The sequence below is a fragment of the Schistocerca gregaria genome, chromosome 1 (assembly GCF_023897955.1).
Source record: "Schistocerca gregaria isolate iqSchGreg1 chromosome 1, iqSchGreg1.2, whole genome shotgun sequence".
Lineage (NCBI taxonomy): Eukaryota > Metazoa > Arthropoda > Insecta > Orthoptera > Acrididae > Schistocerca > Schistocerca gregaria.
Window position 1 is genome coordinate 301,386,862 of NC_064920.1, and position 20,365 is coordinate 301,407,226.

General features: G+C 38.4%; 1 protein-coding gene across 2 annotated transcripts in view; it reads right to left on the minus strand.

The window, feature by feature from the left end:
- LOC126342120 (ATP-binding cassette sub-family C member 10) overlaps nt 1-20,365 on the minus strand; it is a 371,444-nt gene that overhangs the window by 158,638 nt on the left and 192,441 nt on the right. For both annotated transcript variants that reach the window (XM_050001827.1, XM_050001828.1), the window contains one exon: nt 2,076-2,371. In XM_050001827.1, coding sequence (XP_049857784.1) covers nt 2,076-2,371 — 296 coding nt within the window. The remainder of the gene's footprint in view (nt 1-2,075; nt 2,372-20,365) is intronic.

Consider the following 20,365-nt stretch of genomic DNA (forward strand, 5'->3'; position numbering starts at 1 on the left):
TGCATGGTATAGCTCCTATTAGACTGCAGTCTCTGTAACAAAGTATGACTGAGTAAATGGTCTCTAGCATGGAAACCATGCATTTCCAGATGTAAGTACATCAGACCTCTTTTGTTCCATATCCTCTCATTGATCAGTCCCTAGAATGTGTACATGGTGGAAAAAAATCACCCTGTATATCAGATCTACCCTACGCCAGTAGTACCTCCACTTTGACAACTGCCACCCATTTCATAGTAAGAAGTCCCTTCAGTACAGCCTAGCCACCCATGGCCATCACATCTGCAATGAGGAGCAGCCTCTCTCCAGATTTACCAAGAATCACACTGAGGCCTTCACTGACCGAAATTATTCAGCTGGTCTTGTACAGAAACAGATCTCCCATGCCTGGTCTCACCAGTCACCTACTGCCTCGCTCATACCCACCATCCAGCCACAAAGGAACACACCCCCATGACTCAGTGCAACCCAGAGTTAGAGCAACTGCATCACATTCTCCATCAGGGTTTTCACTACTTCTCATCATGCCCTGAAATGAGGAATATACTGCCTACTATCCTTTCTACTCCTCACACAGAGGTATTCCACCACCCACCAACCTACACAATATTCTTGCCCACCCATATTCCACCCCTGCTTCCAACCCATTGGCTTATGGCTCATACACCTGCTGTAAATCTAGATGCAAGACCTTTCCTGCCACCACACCCTATTCCAGTCCAGTCCCAGGGCACCTCCTAGCCCATCAAAGGCAGGGATACCCACAAAGGCACTTAAGTAATCTACAAACTAAGCTCCAACCACTGTGCTGTGTCCTACATGAGCTTGACAAACCTCAAGCTGTCTGCCTGCATGAATGGCCACTGACAAACCATGGTCGAAAGACAGACGGACCATTCAGTTGCTGAACACGTTGTCCAACACAATGTACTTGACTGTAACGATTGCTTTACAGCCTATGTCATCTAAATCATTCCTATGAACATCAACTTTTCTGATATATACAGGAGGCCACTCTCAACGGAATACACCCAATGTTCCCATATGCCCCTGACATCAACCTACTCTATCCCCTATCCTTCACCTATGTATCCCCTTCCTTGCTTCCACTTTAGGATTATACAGCCTTCTATTCTACCAATGCACTCACTACCCTTTTCCCCTCCTCTACTTCCCTCTTTTTGTGCTCCCCTTCCCCCACCCGTTCTCTCACACTTCCCAACTGCTCCTAGCAGCCGTACACTGTCCCCACCATGTACCCGCACACTCCCAGAAGCAGCACTACACTTTTCTCCACCCCTACCCTGCTATTCCATCCCCGTACCACTCCAGCCTTCTTCTTACCCTCCATCAATCATAGATTGCTTTTTCCATCAGGTGCAGTTTCAGTTCAGAGACCGGCATCAGAGGTCAGAGATGTGGTCACAGTGGTGCACGCAACCACATCTCTTACCTATGATGGTGGCCTGCGAACCGCAACTGTGCCTGATGGGAAAAGCAATCTGTGGGAGATGGAGGGTAAGGAGGAGGCTGGGGTGGGGCAGGTTGTCCGTGACCATTACACCTGCAATGAGAAATAGCCATCTCCAAATATACCAAAAATCACACTGAGGCCTTCACTGACCAAAACTATTCAGCCAGTCTTGTACAGAAACAGCACGTAGGTGTGTGTGTGTGTGTGTGTGTGTGTGTGTGTGTGTGTGTGTGTGTGTGTGTGTGTGTGTGTGTGTGTGCACCCGCGCGTGCGTGCGTTCGTGCGCTTTCTACTTCAGAAGGACGCCTTTTGGTTGAAAGCTTACATGAATAGCAGTGTTTCTGTTGTGCCTGTCTGCAACTCCACTTCTCCTCCATATGGTCGGTAGCAATCCATCCTTTTCATAATATTGTTCCCATTAAGTACAGCAAACAAAAATTAATTATTTTTGGTTTGACAAAAATAGCACAAATATGTATAGATTTTCAATTATTTTAAACCTTGCAGATATTTGTTTTCTAACATTGTTTTCCCAAAATCTCTAGAGACTTTAAATAGAATAATATATATCAAATATAATAATAATAATATATTTACTGACCCAATAGCCAAGCCAGCAATCTGTCAGATTTCTTGAAGTTTGCATCCCTGTCACTGATAATAGCACTGCAACTGCCAGGAAATGGCCTACTGCTTTCCAGTAGCTAGCATACACATTCCATGCCACTGCACCTGTCTCTCTCTCTTCTTCCTCTATTGTGTGTTCCTCATTCTGTGACATTATCGTAAGATCCTTCGTATCTCCAGTGTCTCCCATGGAGTCAATAGGAAGTACCTCTGATTCCTCTTTTTTAAATTCTTGTCCATCAAGTTCACTCATGACTTCATCTGGTGACCCTAAAAAGATTTATTAAAATTCATTAGTCATTGTAATCAAAGAATAATTCTCTTGGTTAGTAAACATATAGTTCATAGACTAAATAAAAAGATAAGAAAGGAGAAACATGTGTAAGTCACTTGACTGCAGGCACAACCAAAATAATGAAGACTGGATAAAAGACACTGATAGGTTGTAAAAACCTGCATGTACTACCTTCCTCAGTAAAGAACTAAACTACACAGTGACCAGGGAGAAGCTCACTTACACTTAATCATTAAGGTCCTATATCAGCAGCATGGCAAAGTGCCAAAAGGTGGTACTAGTACTCAAGTTACAGTGGTAAGTTTTCCAACTTTTTTAAAATCACTTTGGGGATAAGGAGGGAACATAATCATGTAAGATGGATGAGCAAGAAAGGCTTTTAAAGAAGAGGAAACTTTGACTATAAATATAACAATAAGGAAGAAAGTGAAGAGTTTCATTTTCAGCACACATTTCAACATTGGGGATAATTTTTGTGTTGTTTCTTCTGTTATCAGTTTTCACTTAAATGTTTCATCGCTATTCTTGAAAATATCATTTGTATTACACATATTAATTATATTTGTATTCAAGAAAAAACTTTGAATACAAGAAGAACATCACACACACTGTAACACAAAGTAGTATATTATAGGTCTGACTTGTATTCATCTTTTATGCCAACAAATATAGTTTTTTATCCCATTAGCCTATATTATTTCAAACTCCAATCAAGCCAAGAAAAATAGTTATGGAAAATGAAGTCACATTGTCTACTTCCTTTTCAATCCAGAATATTTGTTTCTCTTTTTGTAATTTGAATGACACTGTAGTCTTACTCTGTACATTTATTAACAAACCAATACATGTAAATTCAATTCACTACTTGAGTGCTGTCAGTACTAATGCTGTCAATAACTACCTTGAATTCATAAAACTCAGTTAAGTGATAACCGACATACAATAATTGTTCCTATACTGGTGAGCTGATTCTGGCTGCTGGCTGGGGCAGTTGTGCACAGTGCACAATGCCAGGATACAGTGGATCGGGATGGGGAGAGAGAACAGACAAAGGGGAGACTGAGGTGAAGAGGGTGTGGGTAGAGGATGAGTGAAGTTAGTGTCTTGGGGTGGGAGTTGATGTGGATGTGGAAAACAATCTCAGAAAACTAACACGCCTGCTGAACATAACTAACTGGGACAAATTATTTCAAAAATGTGATCCCAGTGCCCAAACAGTTTATGAAACATTCCACAACTACTTAATAGTTAATAAAACAAGAAAGGGTCGTTAAAGGGCTTTGGCAAAGTAAATAATTCTAATGAAATGAAGGACCTCGAAGTAATCAGTAAGAAACAGCTACAGAATATAATGTATCTTATAAGTGTGAATATAACCATAGTATTAAGTCTGACATTTTGCAAAAGCAATCATTATGATGGCTCCATGCAAAGAAAATGTATATAAATAAATAAACTGTATAAGAATGAGCTTCAATTGGCTAAACAGAGACACAACAGTGATCTCAGAAAATATAGTAAAAAACCCCAGCCTGGTCAGTAATTAATACCATTAAAGGTGAAATCAGAAACTTTGTTTCAAAGAAGTATGCCACAGTGAAGTTTAAAATTCTCAAAGAAATGAAAAATTCATATAGTACAGATAGTTTTGATACATCGAACAGTTTACTGAAAGAAATAATACATTACATTGCAACACCATTAACATCTTCTATAAACTTGTGTCTCATAGAAGTTTTTTTTTTCTGATCCTCTCAAACTATCAAAGGTGAATCCAGTCTTTATGAAGTGTGGCAAATCTGATCCAGCAAACTTCAGGCCAATTTCTTTTATTCCAGTATTAGCCAAAGTCTTTGATGGAATAATGTATCAGCAGATGTATTAGTACCTGCAACTAAATTATATCTTAAGTACATCAGAGTTTGCTTACAATAAGGAAAAGCCAACTCTTAACGAGAGACATTTTAGTCGCATTTAAGGACTATGTTCACATACAGACAACCTTATTTGATCTGAGCAAGGCCTTTGACTGTGTTGACCACTCTGTTTTGCTCTCTAAACTTGAGTACTAAGGAATATGTAACAAAATTTAAAAGTCGTCAAATCATACCTTAGTAAAAGGAAGAAAGTGGTGAGTTCAGAAAGTCATCTTTCAAACACACTTGAGATTCAACACGGAGTGCCACAAGTATCTAAATTAGGACCACTTCTATTCCTTGTACATATACACAACTTACTGGGAAACACAGATGTAAAATCAATAGGTATGCAGATGATACAACTGTAGTGCTTTGAGAATTTCGGAGTAAATTCCAGAACCACTCAGTCTTCCACCATTTCAAACACCCAATATTTTAGAGGCGAGTGGGAAAAATGAATACACACTACTGCACATCGCCTATTTGTATGTGCAGGTCAAAACAGTTACAAGAAAAAGATGGACCCGGTGGCCAAATGATGGCAGACAAGTACCTGCTGTACGGTCCACAGAGTTTCCGTGTATGGGTAGAGAAGAACAAGAAAAGTTTATGTAGTATTCCATGCTCATTAGTGTCTGTGTTGACTGTAAAAAGACTAATAAACAACTGAATATAGATTTCTGTGTACACTCACATACTGGACTCGCTTGAGACTAGAGACTTTTAACTTAATTCATGTCTTGGCTGTGAATGAAGCAAGACAAATGTATGATGTTCATAAATTAATTGGTTATCAAACCAATGATATCTGAATATGTGTAAATGAGTCTAATGTTTAAGGACTAAGTTAGCTTGTAGAATTTGTTGTCTGTGGAAGTTGAAAATATAAAGTGATTGAACTGAAAAGTATTCTATGAGTACCCAAATTATTTCAAGGATAGAGAAGTAGTTTAATAAATTCCTTTAACCAGCTATAGTCTTCGGAGGAGGAGCTTTTGGGAGGCTGACTTAGCTGATTATCCATTGAAGAGGATCAGCTACACACAACATGCAAGCTGACTGACTTGAGAGACATGTGAGCCTTGCAACCCAATACCACACTGTCTCTTGTCGTCCAAAAAATGTTAGAACGTGGCAACCCAAGAGACAGGACCCAAAGAAAATGGGAATTTTAAGACAGAAATGGGAGGAAGATATTATGAGTTGCCATAGGAACAAGGTCCAACAAGATGTGAGAACTGTTTCCAGTCATTGTACTGAGTCCAATAAACCAATGGAAGAAAGAGATGGGTGCAACATAGTAAAAGACGTGAGAAAGTAATGGTGAAAATGAAAAAACTGGAGAGAAGACCTCAAACTTTTGACTAAGAAGATTGGGTGTCGAGAGTAAGCCATCTTCAGACACGTACATCGCACCGGCACAGTAACCAGCCACCGACGGCGACTGCACCAGCTCCTGCTCACCAGTGCTGACTTGTGTCCACTCGCTCACGACAAAGCTGAAACCAACATTCAACACTGCCGGCACCAGTGCGGTCCACCAGTGCTGATTACACATTCGCTCACCAACTCTATGCCAGGAGAGTGAAAAACAATAATTGTTTGGTAAAGTTGAAGGAACTGTGCACAAAAAACTGTTAGTATAGTTATTGTACACAGTGGTGAATTTTCTATAGATGATTACTAGGTCTAAGATAAAAAAATTATGGATCAAGAACAGTAACTAGCAGAACAAGTCACAGCTATTAAAGTGACTAGGGAAATGCCAGACTTGTCTGAATTAGTGAATTTAATTAAAGCACAGTGAGCAAATTCAGCAGCTGTAAATGCTCAAATTTCTGCTGTAAGGAAAGAGATAGGCTCAGTACACTCTAGATTAGACGCTAAGTTAGATGACCAGAAGGCTGATTCAGCCACTGTAAGTGAAAAATTTGATGCTCAGGATGACATTTTAAGTAATCAAAATGAAACCTTGAACTGTCAAGGAGCAAATATAGTTTTATTAAAGAATGAATTTGATTCTTTAAATAATAAGGTAGAAAATTTAAGCAGAAACAGGATGAGCAACTTCAAGATTTAACTAAAAAATTAGCATTTGACATTGAAGATCAATTTAATAATGTAGTAACGGAACTTGTTGAAAAATTAGGATAATTTCAAAGCGTATGCACTGTTACATTTTATGTTGTAAATCAGAGGTTGCACGCCCTAAAGGAGAGTGTTGAAAAACAGCTGATACTGTGGAAAAAGATTTTAAAGAGAAATTAGCGACATCAGATACCTTATAAGCAGTCTGGAGGAACAAGTAGAAGAGATGATAGACAGAAATGTGGCCAAGAGGGTAACCACTAACAATGTTTCTTCAGATTAGCTTTGGAACTTAATGATATGAAGAAAGGCATAGATAGTTTTTGGAAAGAATTCAAACTTATGCAGGATAAATAAAATAGAAAGAAACTTCCAAATGGGAAAAATATATTAAAAACAAAGATTCCAAGACTTACCAAGTGGGAAAGCGCCGGTAGACGGGCACAATAAATAAAACACACAAACACACATACAAATTTTCTAGCTTTCGCAACCGACGGTTGCTTCTTCAGGAAAGAGTGAAGGAGCGGGAAAGACGAAAGGATGTGGGTTTTAAGGGAGAGGGTAAGGAGTCATCTCCCGGGATTGGAATGACTCCTTACCCTCTCCCTTAAAACCCACATCCTTTCGTCTTTCCCTCTCCTACCCTCTTTCCTGAAGAAGCAACCGTCGGTTGCGAAAGCTAGAAATTTTGTGTGTGTGTTTGTGTTTTATTTATTATGCAGGATAAGGTAGACAAAAAAGTTACTCCTTCTAATATGGTGTTAACCAGTGAGGCAATAAGCGACCTACAATGGGGAGCAAATTCTCAACTATCCAAGCAGTTTCTAAAATTTAAGACAGACGGGGATGTACACCCAACTCATTTTCTGAAATGGTTTAACCAAGCCTTGCTGAAATACTGGGAAGACTCAAAAAAGATAGGATTAGCGGTGGATTTTTTTTTTCCAAGAATATGAAATTAAAATTCAGTATATAAAAGGTTTGGAGAATATTGTACCTGACGCTTTGTCTCTGCTACCAGTAGGCATTAAAGAATTAAAGCATACAGAAGAATCTGGCGTAATTTTTCTGGTTAATTTTTTCCACTTAACAAGGCGCAAGAAATGGCTCAGAAAATAACAGATAACATCCAACATGATCAGCATTTTACAGATATATTTCCTATGTGTGTTAGGAAGTTCTTACCGCCTAATCAAGATGGAAGGTGGAAGATTATAGGACATAACTTGTTCTGGAGAGACAGCAAGACCACGCAACACTGGTGTTTGTGTATACTGAATTTAGTAGAAAATGAGTTAGTGTGGTACATTCATAAGGGGTAAGGACATTTCGGTGTTAAGAACTTTAAAAAGCTAGGACATAAAATAGCATTGGTCATTAAAACTTGTGAAATCTGTCAGAAAGTAAAAAGAGGATAACACTCATGTTAAATATAAAATGTATCCAATTATTATACATGATATATGTTGTTGTTGTGGTCTTCAGTCCTGAGACTGATTTGATGCAGCTCTCCATGCTACTCTATCCTGTGCAAGCTTCTTCATCTCCTAGTACTTACTGCCACCTACATCCTTCAGAATCTGCTTAGCGTATTTATCTCTTGGTCTCCCTCTACGATTTTTACCCTCCACAATGCCCTCCAATGCTAAATTTGTGATCCCTTGATGCCTCAGAACATGTCCTACCAACCAGTCCTTTCTTCTTGTCAAGTTGTGCCACAAACTCCTCTTCTCCCCAATTCTATTCAATACCTCCTCATTAGTTATGTCATCTACCCATCTAATCTTCAGCATTCTTCTGTAGCACCACATTTCGAAAGCTTCTATTCTCTCTTGTCCAAACTATTTATCGACCAAGAGAGCGCCATCATCATTTAACCATACAGTAAAGGTGCATGCATGATCTAACAGTTGCAAATTTCTTTACACCAATTCCAAAAGGAAAGGGAGAAATGGCTTACATTTGTGTCCTCACAGAATGTTGGTCAAAATATGTTAATTTGTACCACATTAAGAAAGCAAACACACGAACAGTAATACACTGTCTGCAACAATACTTTCTTGAGGTAGGAAAACCGAAGCAGTTCCTTTCCGACAATGGACCACAGTTCAAAAACAATAAGATTATAGAATTTCTAGCTTGGGAAAATATTCGTCAAATATTAACCTACAACTATAATCGATTTTCTAAACCAAGTGAAAGGGTTATGAAAGAAATTGGGAAATTATGCTGCACATACTGCTATAAACAACATACGCCATGGGCAATGAAAATTAGAGACTTTGAGCTTATTTTAAATGAATTACCACATTTATCAACTGGACTAACACCTTTGGAAGTAATAGGTAAACCCTTTATAGGTGAACCTCTTATTAAATGCCTTACTTGGTCAGAACAACCTACTACTGATTACCAACTGAATCAAACAATAGTTGCTAAGAAATTAGTTAAGAGAGCACAACAACAAGTAAGTAAACATAATGAGAAGGCTATCGAACCTCAGTATAAGGTTGATGGCCTAGTTCTAGTAAAACAACATCTTCAGAGCTCTGCCCTGAAGGAAGAAACGCATAAATTTTTTCAAAAGTATGTGGGGCCTTACTGAGTACAATCAGTAATCCATCCTAAAACCTTAATTTTAGTGGATCCTACAACAGGAGAAGAAAAATATGTTACTACCCTTCAAATCTTAAACTATTCTGTAATCTATTCATAATCTCTTAAACTATCCTATCATGTTAGTATTTAAGTGACCGAATATGACTACAAGATAGTGACTAATTTAAGAGAATCACGAATGAACATTGATCTCTACTGAATGAAGTACTTTATTTGTGTATGAAAAATAGTATAAACTGAATGACTAAACAGTTATGTTATTGTAGTGTATAATTTTGTATTTTTATAGAATAATTTTACACCTTTTGTGAGATGTTAGATAAATGGGAGGGTTTGTACCACTTTTGGAAAGACTGAACACACACACACACACACACACACACACACACACACACACACACACACACAATACCTTTCGGACATTCGAACAACCCTCACAGACAAGTGTAACTGATTCTTCACCATTTACCATTCCATAGGAGTTGCTAAGATATTTCTTTGGGGACTTCAAAGGTGAAGGCGAGAACGTCCGTTCTGCAGAAGACTTAACTCATACCTCCTCCAGCGAAGTAGGGCTCCTGGGGAAGGGGGGTGGGAAAGGTTTTCTGTCTATGGAGCTATCTTCTTTCACTTCTTCAATCTTAGCAACCATTTCTACTTTTTTCTTTCTTACTTCTCAACTGCGTACCGGTCCATTTTTCCCTCTTTCCATATGCATATACTTCTATCACTAAAGTCCTTCTCATTCCCTGTGATTTCCCATAACCTTCGACTTATTTCAAACAAATAGGCCAAAGAATCAGGCTGCATGAACACACATTGACATACACACAAAATTATACTTAGACACAAACATGAAAATTACATATTAAAAACCTAAAGCAATGTCTGTACCGCCAAGAGATGTAGGGGAATAAAGACCTATGTACATCTAGGTAGATGCACATATTGTATGGTTGATATAAGATGGTTTTGCATCACCCTTTATTTTCCTTTTGTCACTTCTTATATATTTATACATAGGTATAAGAAAAGAGACAGTTCTATATCACACAAGGAAGTGTGAGAAAGAGCTAATGAGCATAAGCCATGGTGGAACTAATTGTGATAATTATGTATGAATATCAGTCGAATATTTGTTCGGATGATTTGTAGGATAGTGGGACATGTCTAGAATAAGGAAAGGTATGATATAGTGAATTCTATATAAATATGAGGTCTACTGAAAGCGTAGAAGTTGAAGAGTAGTGGAGGACTCTAGGGGATCAAATAAGGTACAAAGAAGTAAGAGAGAAGTATGAAGTGGAATTAACATTTGCCAGGTAATATTTAGTGACAGTATAAATAAAGATGTATACTAGGGCAGTGAACTATGAAGCCTACTCAGGAAGGAGAAGGAGGGCGCACAGAACATTTATTGGATGAGAAGGGCAGATAGGCAGACCCAAGACAGGCTAACCTATACTGTGCAGGCAGGAGCAGGGGATTGACCTGTACCATAGTAGATTAGGAAGTTTAAAGGGGCATACCTACCAAAACCAAAGGAGGAAGAGCATTCATAGTATCAAGCCATATGTGAGGTACAGGTACTGTGCCTAAAAGGAAAATGGCAGTATCATGACAAAAGTCACACATTTTGTAGAGATTATTCTGGTAAGTTTAAATTCTCTATCCCAATAGCTTTGTCAAGTTTTATATTCACAAATGTCAGAAAGAACCTTTTCATTTGCCCAGAGTTCCTGCAGACTACGAGAAATGGTAGTTAATGAAGTTAATACATAATAAAGAAAAAACAGCACAGAGCAGTAGAGTAAAAAACATCATAATTAAGGGTCCATGACACTTGGAGTCTGCTATTGGAGGTTACGAATCTTGTCCACACAATCCTTATATGTAGATATATGAAAGTCCTAGCTTCAATACTGTGTGCAATGTTCAGATAGTTATTATCAAAACAAACAAAAAAAGGAAAAGGAAAATCTAAGTATTAAGTACACAAGGACTAAAAGAGATATATTGTATATTGATTGAAATATAAATTAGTGTTGTATAGATATTAAGGTACATGATGAGTATGTGTAAAATATCTCGTGTTTGAGGTAAAGGGAGGGGTATGTAGTGCTTCGAGAATTTCAGGGTAAATTCTAGAAACACTTGGCTCTCCACTGTCTCAGACACCCGATATTTTAATGACAAGGGTGAGAGAGCCTTTCTACTGCGTCACACATGTCTGTGTGTGGAGGAAGGACAGCTGTCACGAGGAGCCAGGAACAGTGTCAGACAAGCAGCCCCGACAAGTGATTACAAGCAGCACTCTAGAAGTTATATCAAAAAGTCAAAAAATATTTGGATAATGTTCCATGGTGTGTGGTGTCATGAAGATTGTTACAGAGACAGATGAAGCGTGTGTTATATAGAGACTTTTACTTTATGTCATGGCTCTGCATGTAACTGTATGAATGTTTAGTAGATTCTGACATTTATCTTGGAACCAGTTGGTTGGCTAGCTGGTGTTTGTACAGAATAATTGTTACTTTGGGGCGAGAGTCGAAAATATATTGTTGCTGAACTGACAAGAGGCTGGAAGTACATAGTTTATTTCAAGAATATAGAGCTGGTTAATAATATTCCCCTTAACCTGATACAGTCTTCAGACATGAATTAAACAGTGAGAGCAACATAGCTGATAACCCAAAGAAGAGGATCGGCTGCACGCATAATGTGTAAGTCAACTGGAAGGGATGTGTGAGTGATGCAACCCAACACTGCACTGTCTCTTGTCATCCAAGAAAGCGTTTGAGTTCCCAGTCTGAAACTGACTGTCTTGTGACGAAAAACCAGGCCCTTACATATCATCACAATAATAGGTGCTGAAACAACACATTGTTTGAAGCTAAATTTACAGAAATTACAATTAAAACTAAACTCATTACATTAATGGAATAGACTGAAAAATTACGTCTTTTTAACAGTTTCTTCTACTGCAAGAGTTAGGCCAAGTTGATTGTTTAAACCATGAAATTAACAAATATCATTAGCAAATAATACTTTTGACAAAACCATTCATTACTTTGCAATTAATTCAGGGCTAGTTTGCTGACATGTTTTCGAATGGAGTCAAATGATACTTTAAGAATACTAGTATTTCATCTTCCAAAGGTTTATAATTAGTACAGAATTTATATTTGTTTATAAGTCAATAATAGAATTTAACAATTACTGATTTCACCCTATAATAAAAGATACTAACTGGGAATAGTTAAAATAAATTAGACAATTACATACATAAAACTAAGCACAAAACTAGATCTGGTGTTATGTTCTTTAAAACTGAGGGCCACCTTTCTCTTTTATGAAAACGGAGATTATATTCACGTATGTTAATGGTAGTTAGTTAAAAGAGAAAAAATGAATTTAAGGAGGCAGATGGCAAAACAAGAGGGTAAGTAAAATTATCCCAGTTCGCTTCGTCACACACCACCTGGGGATTGCTACCTGCCTGCTGGACAGTGACCAGCTAGTTACTGAAGCCAGGAGCACTTAAGTACATGGTGTAAGTGACATCTGCAGCGGCAACACTACACGAACACACTTTGGTGTCCACAGATTATGGGTGTTCAGCCGGCAAGTCACTGATTCTGTATCTATAATAGTGTCAGCTTCCACCATGGAGTTGTTAATGCTCCAACATCATCCTGTCAAGACTACCTGTCAGAGGATCCTGTCCCAGCAATGATGATCCAAGGGTCAAAATGGAGCCCTTCTAGTTACCAAGCCACTGGGCATCCACCAGCACCTGACGCTGCCAGCCAGATGCCAGACTAGATTTTGCTCCCCAGATGTCTAAGCCCCCATTGCCTGCCACAATTGGGGCAGGCTGCCTGAACATCCCACACTCAGCCTGGCTATCTCAGTCTGCTGCATCAGCTCTAACATAGCTCAGCCACCAGCCAGTGAAGTTTACCCCACAAGGTCAGCCTTGCCTCTGTTGAGTTGGGCATAGCAGCTGAAATGTCTCACAATAATACTTCCCCGCCAAGATCTGTGAGTTGATGTCCATCTTCCAGCACCTGAAAGATGTGGGAATGGGCTCCAAATAAGAGTTGTTGGAAATTAATAAAGGGATTCTACCATTAGCAACTGGTTTTTGACTCACCATCCTGTACCCTCTATAGTAACAACAATGACATTCAATTGAAGAACATCCATTACACAATTTTTGTTGTCTTAATTGCCTAACACTTTGGACTGGAGAGTTATTTCATCCATGAACAACAGGTGTTCACAAGGGGGAGAAGAAGGAGGTGGAAGGGTGGGGGGCAAAAGGGAGTACTACCCCTCTCTTTTTGTAAATTGAAGAATCCTCGTCAATTTCGTTGTGCTTCTACTAAGCTACTGTTTTGGTTTATTTTGACATTATGTTGCCGAGCATGATCAAAAATACTGTGTGGTTTGCAATTGATACATAATTTATGTTTGTTTGCCTGTCATGGTGTTCGGCAGAAAATTGTGACATTTCTTTTACTTTAGTGATGGTTTCAGTGCTATCGTAGAGCACTGTTGTTGAAAAAAGTAAAACTGAGTCCCTAAACATTTCTCAATCATTTATTTGTACACAGCTTTTATCAAACTCCAGGAAATCAAAATAAACATGGTTGCAGTATAGTTGCCTAACATCCCTAGCCTGTTCCCAGAAAGGGCATCATGTCACGTCTGTTATGGCATAACCTAATTAAATTGACAGCAAACCTTTTATCCATGCACAGCCCAGACCTGTGGCAGCTTGCTGAGATGGCAATCAGTTAATTTATACAGCAGGGAGATTGTAGTAGTTGCTGAAAGACACAACTATCTTACACAGTAGGATTGCTTTTCTATACTTCATCAATGGACCTAAATCCATCAGTCTGAAAGAAAACACTAGAAGTGAAAAAGAAATCTACAATAAATTTTCAAGTTCATAAAATGCAATTTTTAGAAGTTGATGTATCTTCTGATTGAGAGAGTGGCAGTAACACTTAAGACGCAGAAACAGAATCACAAAATTTTAAAACACAGTAGCAGGTCTGCTCAATTATGTGTCAATTTGGCAACATGAAGACTGTCTTGCCTACAAAAAATGATGTGAAAATTGGCTGTTTTACCTCTTCTAAACGCTGTCGCATGGAAGACAGAAGAGAGAAACAAAAGATTTGGTAGTTCATGCAACAAACCATTGGTAAACATTTTCCCATGGTCATTTATTGGCAGTCAACAGATTCTACATACATCAGTAATGATGCAGATACCTTTATTGGTTGTAGAGTATCCTCCACATAGTACTAAAAGGTGCATCACCTAGTCATCTGCAACATGTCATCTGCTGATACTTGGATCTTCTTCAATAGCCTCCACAATACATTTTTCTTGGTTGTGCATACTAACGAATCTGGATCTACCTTGATCTGTAATTTTTTATGCTATACCCAGACTGCCTACTAGAGACTGTCTTCCATCTGGAAAAGTGTTTTGGTACAATCTCCTGTCTATTTCCATTCAGGTGGCTTTTATAAAAAATTAAATTTCCCTATTACAACATGAACATCATATCATGGTTAAACAGAATGCTTGTCTGTTAACTCAGTTCAACAATGCTACATACTTAAAAAGTCCGAGATAAACAGCCTTCAACACATCTCCTCTGAGGATAATATGAGTGCATAAACAGATTGACTCACATTCATATTATAACAAAATGAATTTTACTAATTGGTTACAAACATTAGTTGTTGAATTAACATTGAGCACATTGATCGCTGACCTTCAGCTTTAATTATGACTCTAACAAATTTTGGACATACATTTATGTGTGTTTTACTTACTTTTCTATGAACAATACACCACCAATATTTGTGAAACTATCTGCAAAAGACTCTGCAGATAGTTTCAAACTATTTAGATTATTTTCTGCTTCTCCATTTTAGAGAATCACTAGCCAATGGCATTTTATGATTGGTTATTTTTATCGATACCCATCGAAATTACTGCAATAGTTCTGTAGCTTTTCTATTTCAGAATTTTAAATAACAACGTGGGGGTAATGTTACTTGTATATGAGTAAATCTACCCATTTTAAAAACTTCATACTTTCATTTCCTTAGTTGGTGATCCTTTTTCACTTGGTATATTTATTTACGAGGGTTTGAACTTCAATAGTGGCAACTATTTATTTACAGCTCGTACAAAATAGGTACGTGTTTCAAAGTTTTACTGACCTTCACAGTAGTCACCAGCATTGTGTATAATCTGTTGCCAGTAGTCATAGGATACTCTTAGCAGTGCCAGTTGTGTTGACAGTTCCAGTGGCGCGGTCTATTGCCCGATGAATTTGTAGAAGAGTTGAAGTGAATGCCATGAAGCATTTCCTTCAGTTTAGAAATCAAATTGAACTCATGAGGTACTAAGTCAGGGGAATGCAGTAGGTGGTATAGCACTTGGCAGCTCCATCAGTCAAACAAATCAGTAACAGCTTGCTCTGTAAGTGCTAGAGCATTGTCCTGCAAAATGACAAAATGGCTTTGAGCACTATGGGACTTAACATCTACGGCCATCAGTCCCCTAGAACTTAGAACTACTTAAACCTAACTAACCTAAGGACAGCACACAATACCCAGCCATCACGAGGCAGAGAAAATCCCTGACCCCGCCGGGAATCGAACCCAGGCATGGGAAGCGAGAACGCTACCGGACGACCACAAGATGCGGGCTGCAAAATGACAGTCAGGTTCTGCAGATAGAGTCATCACTTCTGTATCTAAGCTGGTCGCAGGTTGTGTTCCAAAAATGAACATCATAGAGACAGAGGTGATGACACTTTCTGCAAGACCTGACCATCATTTTGCAGGACAATGCTCAAGCACGTGCATTGCAAGCTGTTACTTATTTGTTTGACGGCTGGGGCTGTTAAGTGCTATACCACCTACTGCACTCCCCTGACTTATGCCCTAGTAAGTTCAACTCGATTTCTAAACTGAAAGAAACACTTCACGGCTTTCGCTTCAGAACTGCTACAAATTCACCGGGCAATGGACCATGCCACTCGAATTGTCAACACAACTGGCACTGCTATGAGTATCCTGTATGGAAGGGATTTTTTGGTGTGGGAGCAGTGGCAGCTGTCAAAGTGCAGGAGCTGTTGGTGATTGGTGGACTTGATGTGGACCAAGGTGCGGATGGAGCTATCTGAGAGGAGGAGATCAACATCTAGGAAGGTGGCAAAATGGGTGGAGGAGGACCAGGTGAAGTGGATGGGGGAGAAGGCATTGAGATTGTGGAGGAATGAGGATAAGGTGTCCTGGCCTTGAGTCCAGATCATAAAGGTCACGAATAAACCTGAAGCAGATCATGGGCTTGGCACTTTGGGAAGCTAGGAATGTTTCCTCTGGTTGGCCCATGAAGAGACTGGCATAGGAAGGTGCTATGTGGATGCCCATGGCTGTGCCACGAACTTGTTTATATACCTTCCCTTCAAAGGTGAAGGAGTTCTGTGTTAGGATGTAGTTAATCAGGTGAACAAGGAGTGAAGTAGCGGGTTTGTAATCTGCAAGGTGTTGGGAGAGGCCATGGGCATGAGGGATGTTGGTGTATAAAGAGGTTGGATCAACAGTGAATAGTAGGGACCAGGGAGGTAAGGGTGTGTGAATGGTGGAGATCAAGTGCAGGAACTGGTTCGTATCTTTAATGAGGGAAGCTAGATTTTGGACAATTATTTGCATATGTTGGTCAACAAGGGACAAGATTCTCACTATAACCAGCCACAAAGGGGGAACCCACGATTGTTAGGTTTGCAGACTTCAGGAAGCATGTAGGAGGTGGGTGTGTGATCTGTTGTTGGGGTGAATAGGAAGATCATTTCACAGGAGAGATTCTGGGAAGGTGGTAGGGAAGGATGCATGAAACAAGGACAGGGTAGTAGAGTAGTGAATGGCAGGGCTTTCACCAAAAGACTCGGTAGCGGAAAAACAAAGTGTAAGTATGTTAGAGGGTAAAACATATAAGGGATAGAGAGAGGGACACTTCCTTCCCTCCCTGTCTTCCTCTTCATCACCACCTTCCTCACTCTCCTCTCCCTGTCTCTGTCCCTTGTATGCTCTACCCTCTAAACCCGTTTCATTTAGTTGTACTGCTGCTGAGTCATCTGGATGAAGACCTGCCATTCAGTATCCTGTTACCCCCTACATGTCTCGTGCATCCTTCTCTACCCCCTTCCTCAGCTTCATTTACCCAGGCAACTGCTTTCAGTAATTGATATCCAATAATCAGTCTTGCTGCTACTGCAAGCCTGTATGTTTGGGTGTCTGTGTGGTTGTGTGTACTCCTAGTAAAAGAGCAAGAGCTCAAGAGCTAGCATTACCTACTTTTTATTGCATGTTTCTGTGCGCCGCACACCACTCCTCTGTAGGTAAGTGACTCCCCCTCCCTTTTTTTTACATATTTTTCTATCCAGAAATTTCCATTATTGTTATACAAATAAAACTGATACTACAACCAAAAATAATGCATGACTTAAGTTTGAAGTTATCTTCCTAAACTAAGCTGATTTTTTAATGGATTCGAACAGAAAAGGCTATCCCTGTCACTGTGAGCAATTTGACAACTACTGTGGTTACTGGTATATACAAAGGCCATCCATTCTAGTGTAAACATGATCTTTCAACATAGATTTCCAAAAGATCTCAGTTTGAATATTTTAAGTGACTATCAGCTACGAGCACTGCCACTATGTACATGGATACTAGGTGCAAATTATTTCCACTGCCTGCACTCTTTTCTGCAGTATTCTCAATGTCCTGACCCATGCATGACAGAAAATATTGTTCAGGCCTAATGGAGCTACTACTCAAATTAGAAGGCCCTCCTGGTTAAGTTTTTTTTATCAACTTAAAGAATAACTAAATAAACTTGAAACTGTTTTAGAGCTACTTTAAAATGAAGGCTCTCAGACAAAACTAAAACCTTTAAAGCTGATATTGTAGTGTACGATTCCTAGTATCATCACATGGAAGACGGTGAAGAAACCAACTGTGGACCATAACAGTACTTCATTCAAGTTCCATGTCATAAAAAGTATCAAGTTAAGATTCGTATGTAACTAGTACACATGTGGAGATCTGAAGTTATTTTTATTTGATTCAATCATCATGCCATACAATACCTATATTTGTTTACTGCAGTTACATTTTATTTTATTGCATATTATGAAGTGTATTAACAGAAATCTGTAAAAATGCAGAACTATTGCATACAATCTTATTTTCAATAACGAAATTCAAAATTTTTCTCACTGCTTTTAAATTAAGAGTGTAGCTATGTTACTGCCTTCAGGACTTTATTCACCTGGTTTCTCTTTCTGGAATTATATGTTTATACACATACATAATATCTAGTGGTGAAGCACTTACTCATAGTAATAAAAAATGAAAGTGGTTACCAGTCTCCAATTAATATTATATTTAGCAAACCTGGAGAGAGAGAGAGAGAGAGAGAGAGAGAGAGAGAGAGAGAGAGAGAGAGAGAGAGTTAATGCTTTGCTGTACTTCTGTCACTATAATATTCACTGACCTAACAAAGATGCAACAGTGATGGTGTCATGTGTATGATGTTATCACAAAGTAAGATTGCAAGGTGATTTGTGAAGGTATATTATTGTCTACAATGTACAGCTGACATAAATAATTATAGGCCAGTGTCATTATTGTCAGGTTTCTCTAAAGTAATAGAAAGAGTAATGTATGAAAGGCTAGCTGACTTTCTGAATAAAAATAAAATACTGACTAATGCTCAAAATGGGTTTAGAAAGAACAGGTCCACAGAAACGGCAGTCTTCCAATTCATGAAAATGGTCCTAAATGCCTTGGACAAGAATGAGTTAAGCTGCGGGATATTCTTAGATTTATCTAAAGCATTTGATCTAATCAGCCATGATTTATTGCTTATGAAACTAGAATTTTATGGGGTCCGGGGACTTGCCTTCAAATGGTTCAAGTCTTATCTCTCGGATAGACAACAGAAAGTACAAATATACCATGAAGGCAAAGAGTATCTTTCTGACTTCAAAAAAACTAGCTATGGAGTGCCCCAAGGTTCCGTTTTAGGCCCACTGTTGTTCTTGGTGCTTATAAATGATTTGCCAAAGCATCTGACAGTGGCAGAAACGGTGATGTTCGCTGATGACACTAGCATTTTCATAAAAGGATCCACCGAGGATAATCTACAACAGAGTGTCTCAAGGACAATAAATGAGACAGGAAAATGGTTTAGTGATAATGTGTTGATCATAAATAAGGATAAAACAGCATTGATGAATTTCAGTAATATTAAAAGTAAAACTAGAAGAACAGTAAAAGCTGAGCTAGGGAGCTATGTTATTGCACAAGCTCCACATACAAAATTCCTAGGTATAAGGGTGGATGAGCACTTGAGATGGGAAAAGCATCTAGAAGCTTTGAGTAAAAAACTAAGTAAATGCTGCTATGTGCTTAGAATGCTTCGGGACTGTTGCAACACTGAATCATTGCTGTGTGCCTATTATGCTTATATGAACAGTTTGCTTAGATATGGTGTGATCTTCTGGGGAAATACAGGTATGGCAAAACAAGTTTTCAAACTTCAAAAAAGGGCTATTAGAATAATGAAAGGGGTTCCCCGTAGAATGTCATGCAGGGAAATATTTAAAGAATTTAAAATAATGACTCTTCCTAGCTTATACATATATGAATGTGTCTGCTTTCTGAAAACTCACCAGGAATTTTCAACAGTAAATAATCAGATTCATAAACACGAAACAAGAAATAGAGATGATTTTCACAGAGAGGCCCACAAAGGAGCACTATACCAAAAAAGTGTCAACTACCAGCCCAAAATACTTTTTAATGCATTGCCTGCTGCAATAAAGAAAATTAAAGAATGTCATAAATTCAAAGTAGATCTTAAACAATTTTTAATAAGAAACAGTTTTTACAACATTGAAGAATATCTAAATATGGGAAAGTAACATTATTTATATAAAGTGAAGTAAAATACTTGTATTTATTATGCAAATTTTTGTAACACATTAAATAACAGAAATTATATTGTAATTGTCTAATAGGGGAAAGTAAGATTATTTATATAAAGTGATGTAAAATATTTGGATTTATTATGCAAGTTTTTGCAACACATAAAATATCAGAAACTATATTGTAATTGACTACATCCATACAATGTATATTGTTAACGGATGAATAAAGAGATAAAAGAAAAAAAATGGCAAGACAACAGACATTGTGACTTCTGTCTGCAGAACAGCTTGTTGCACAACAC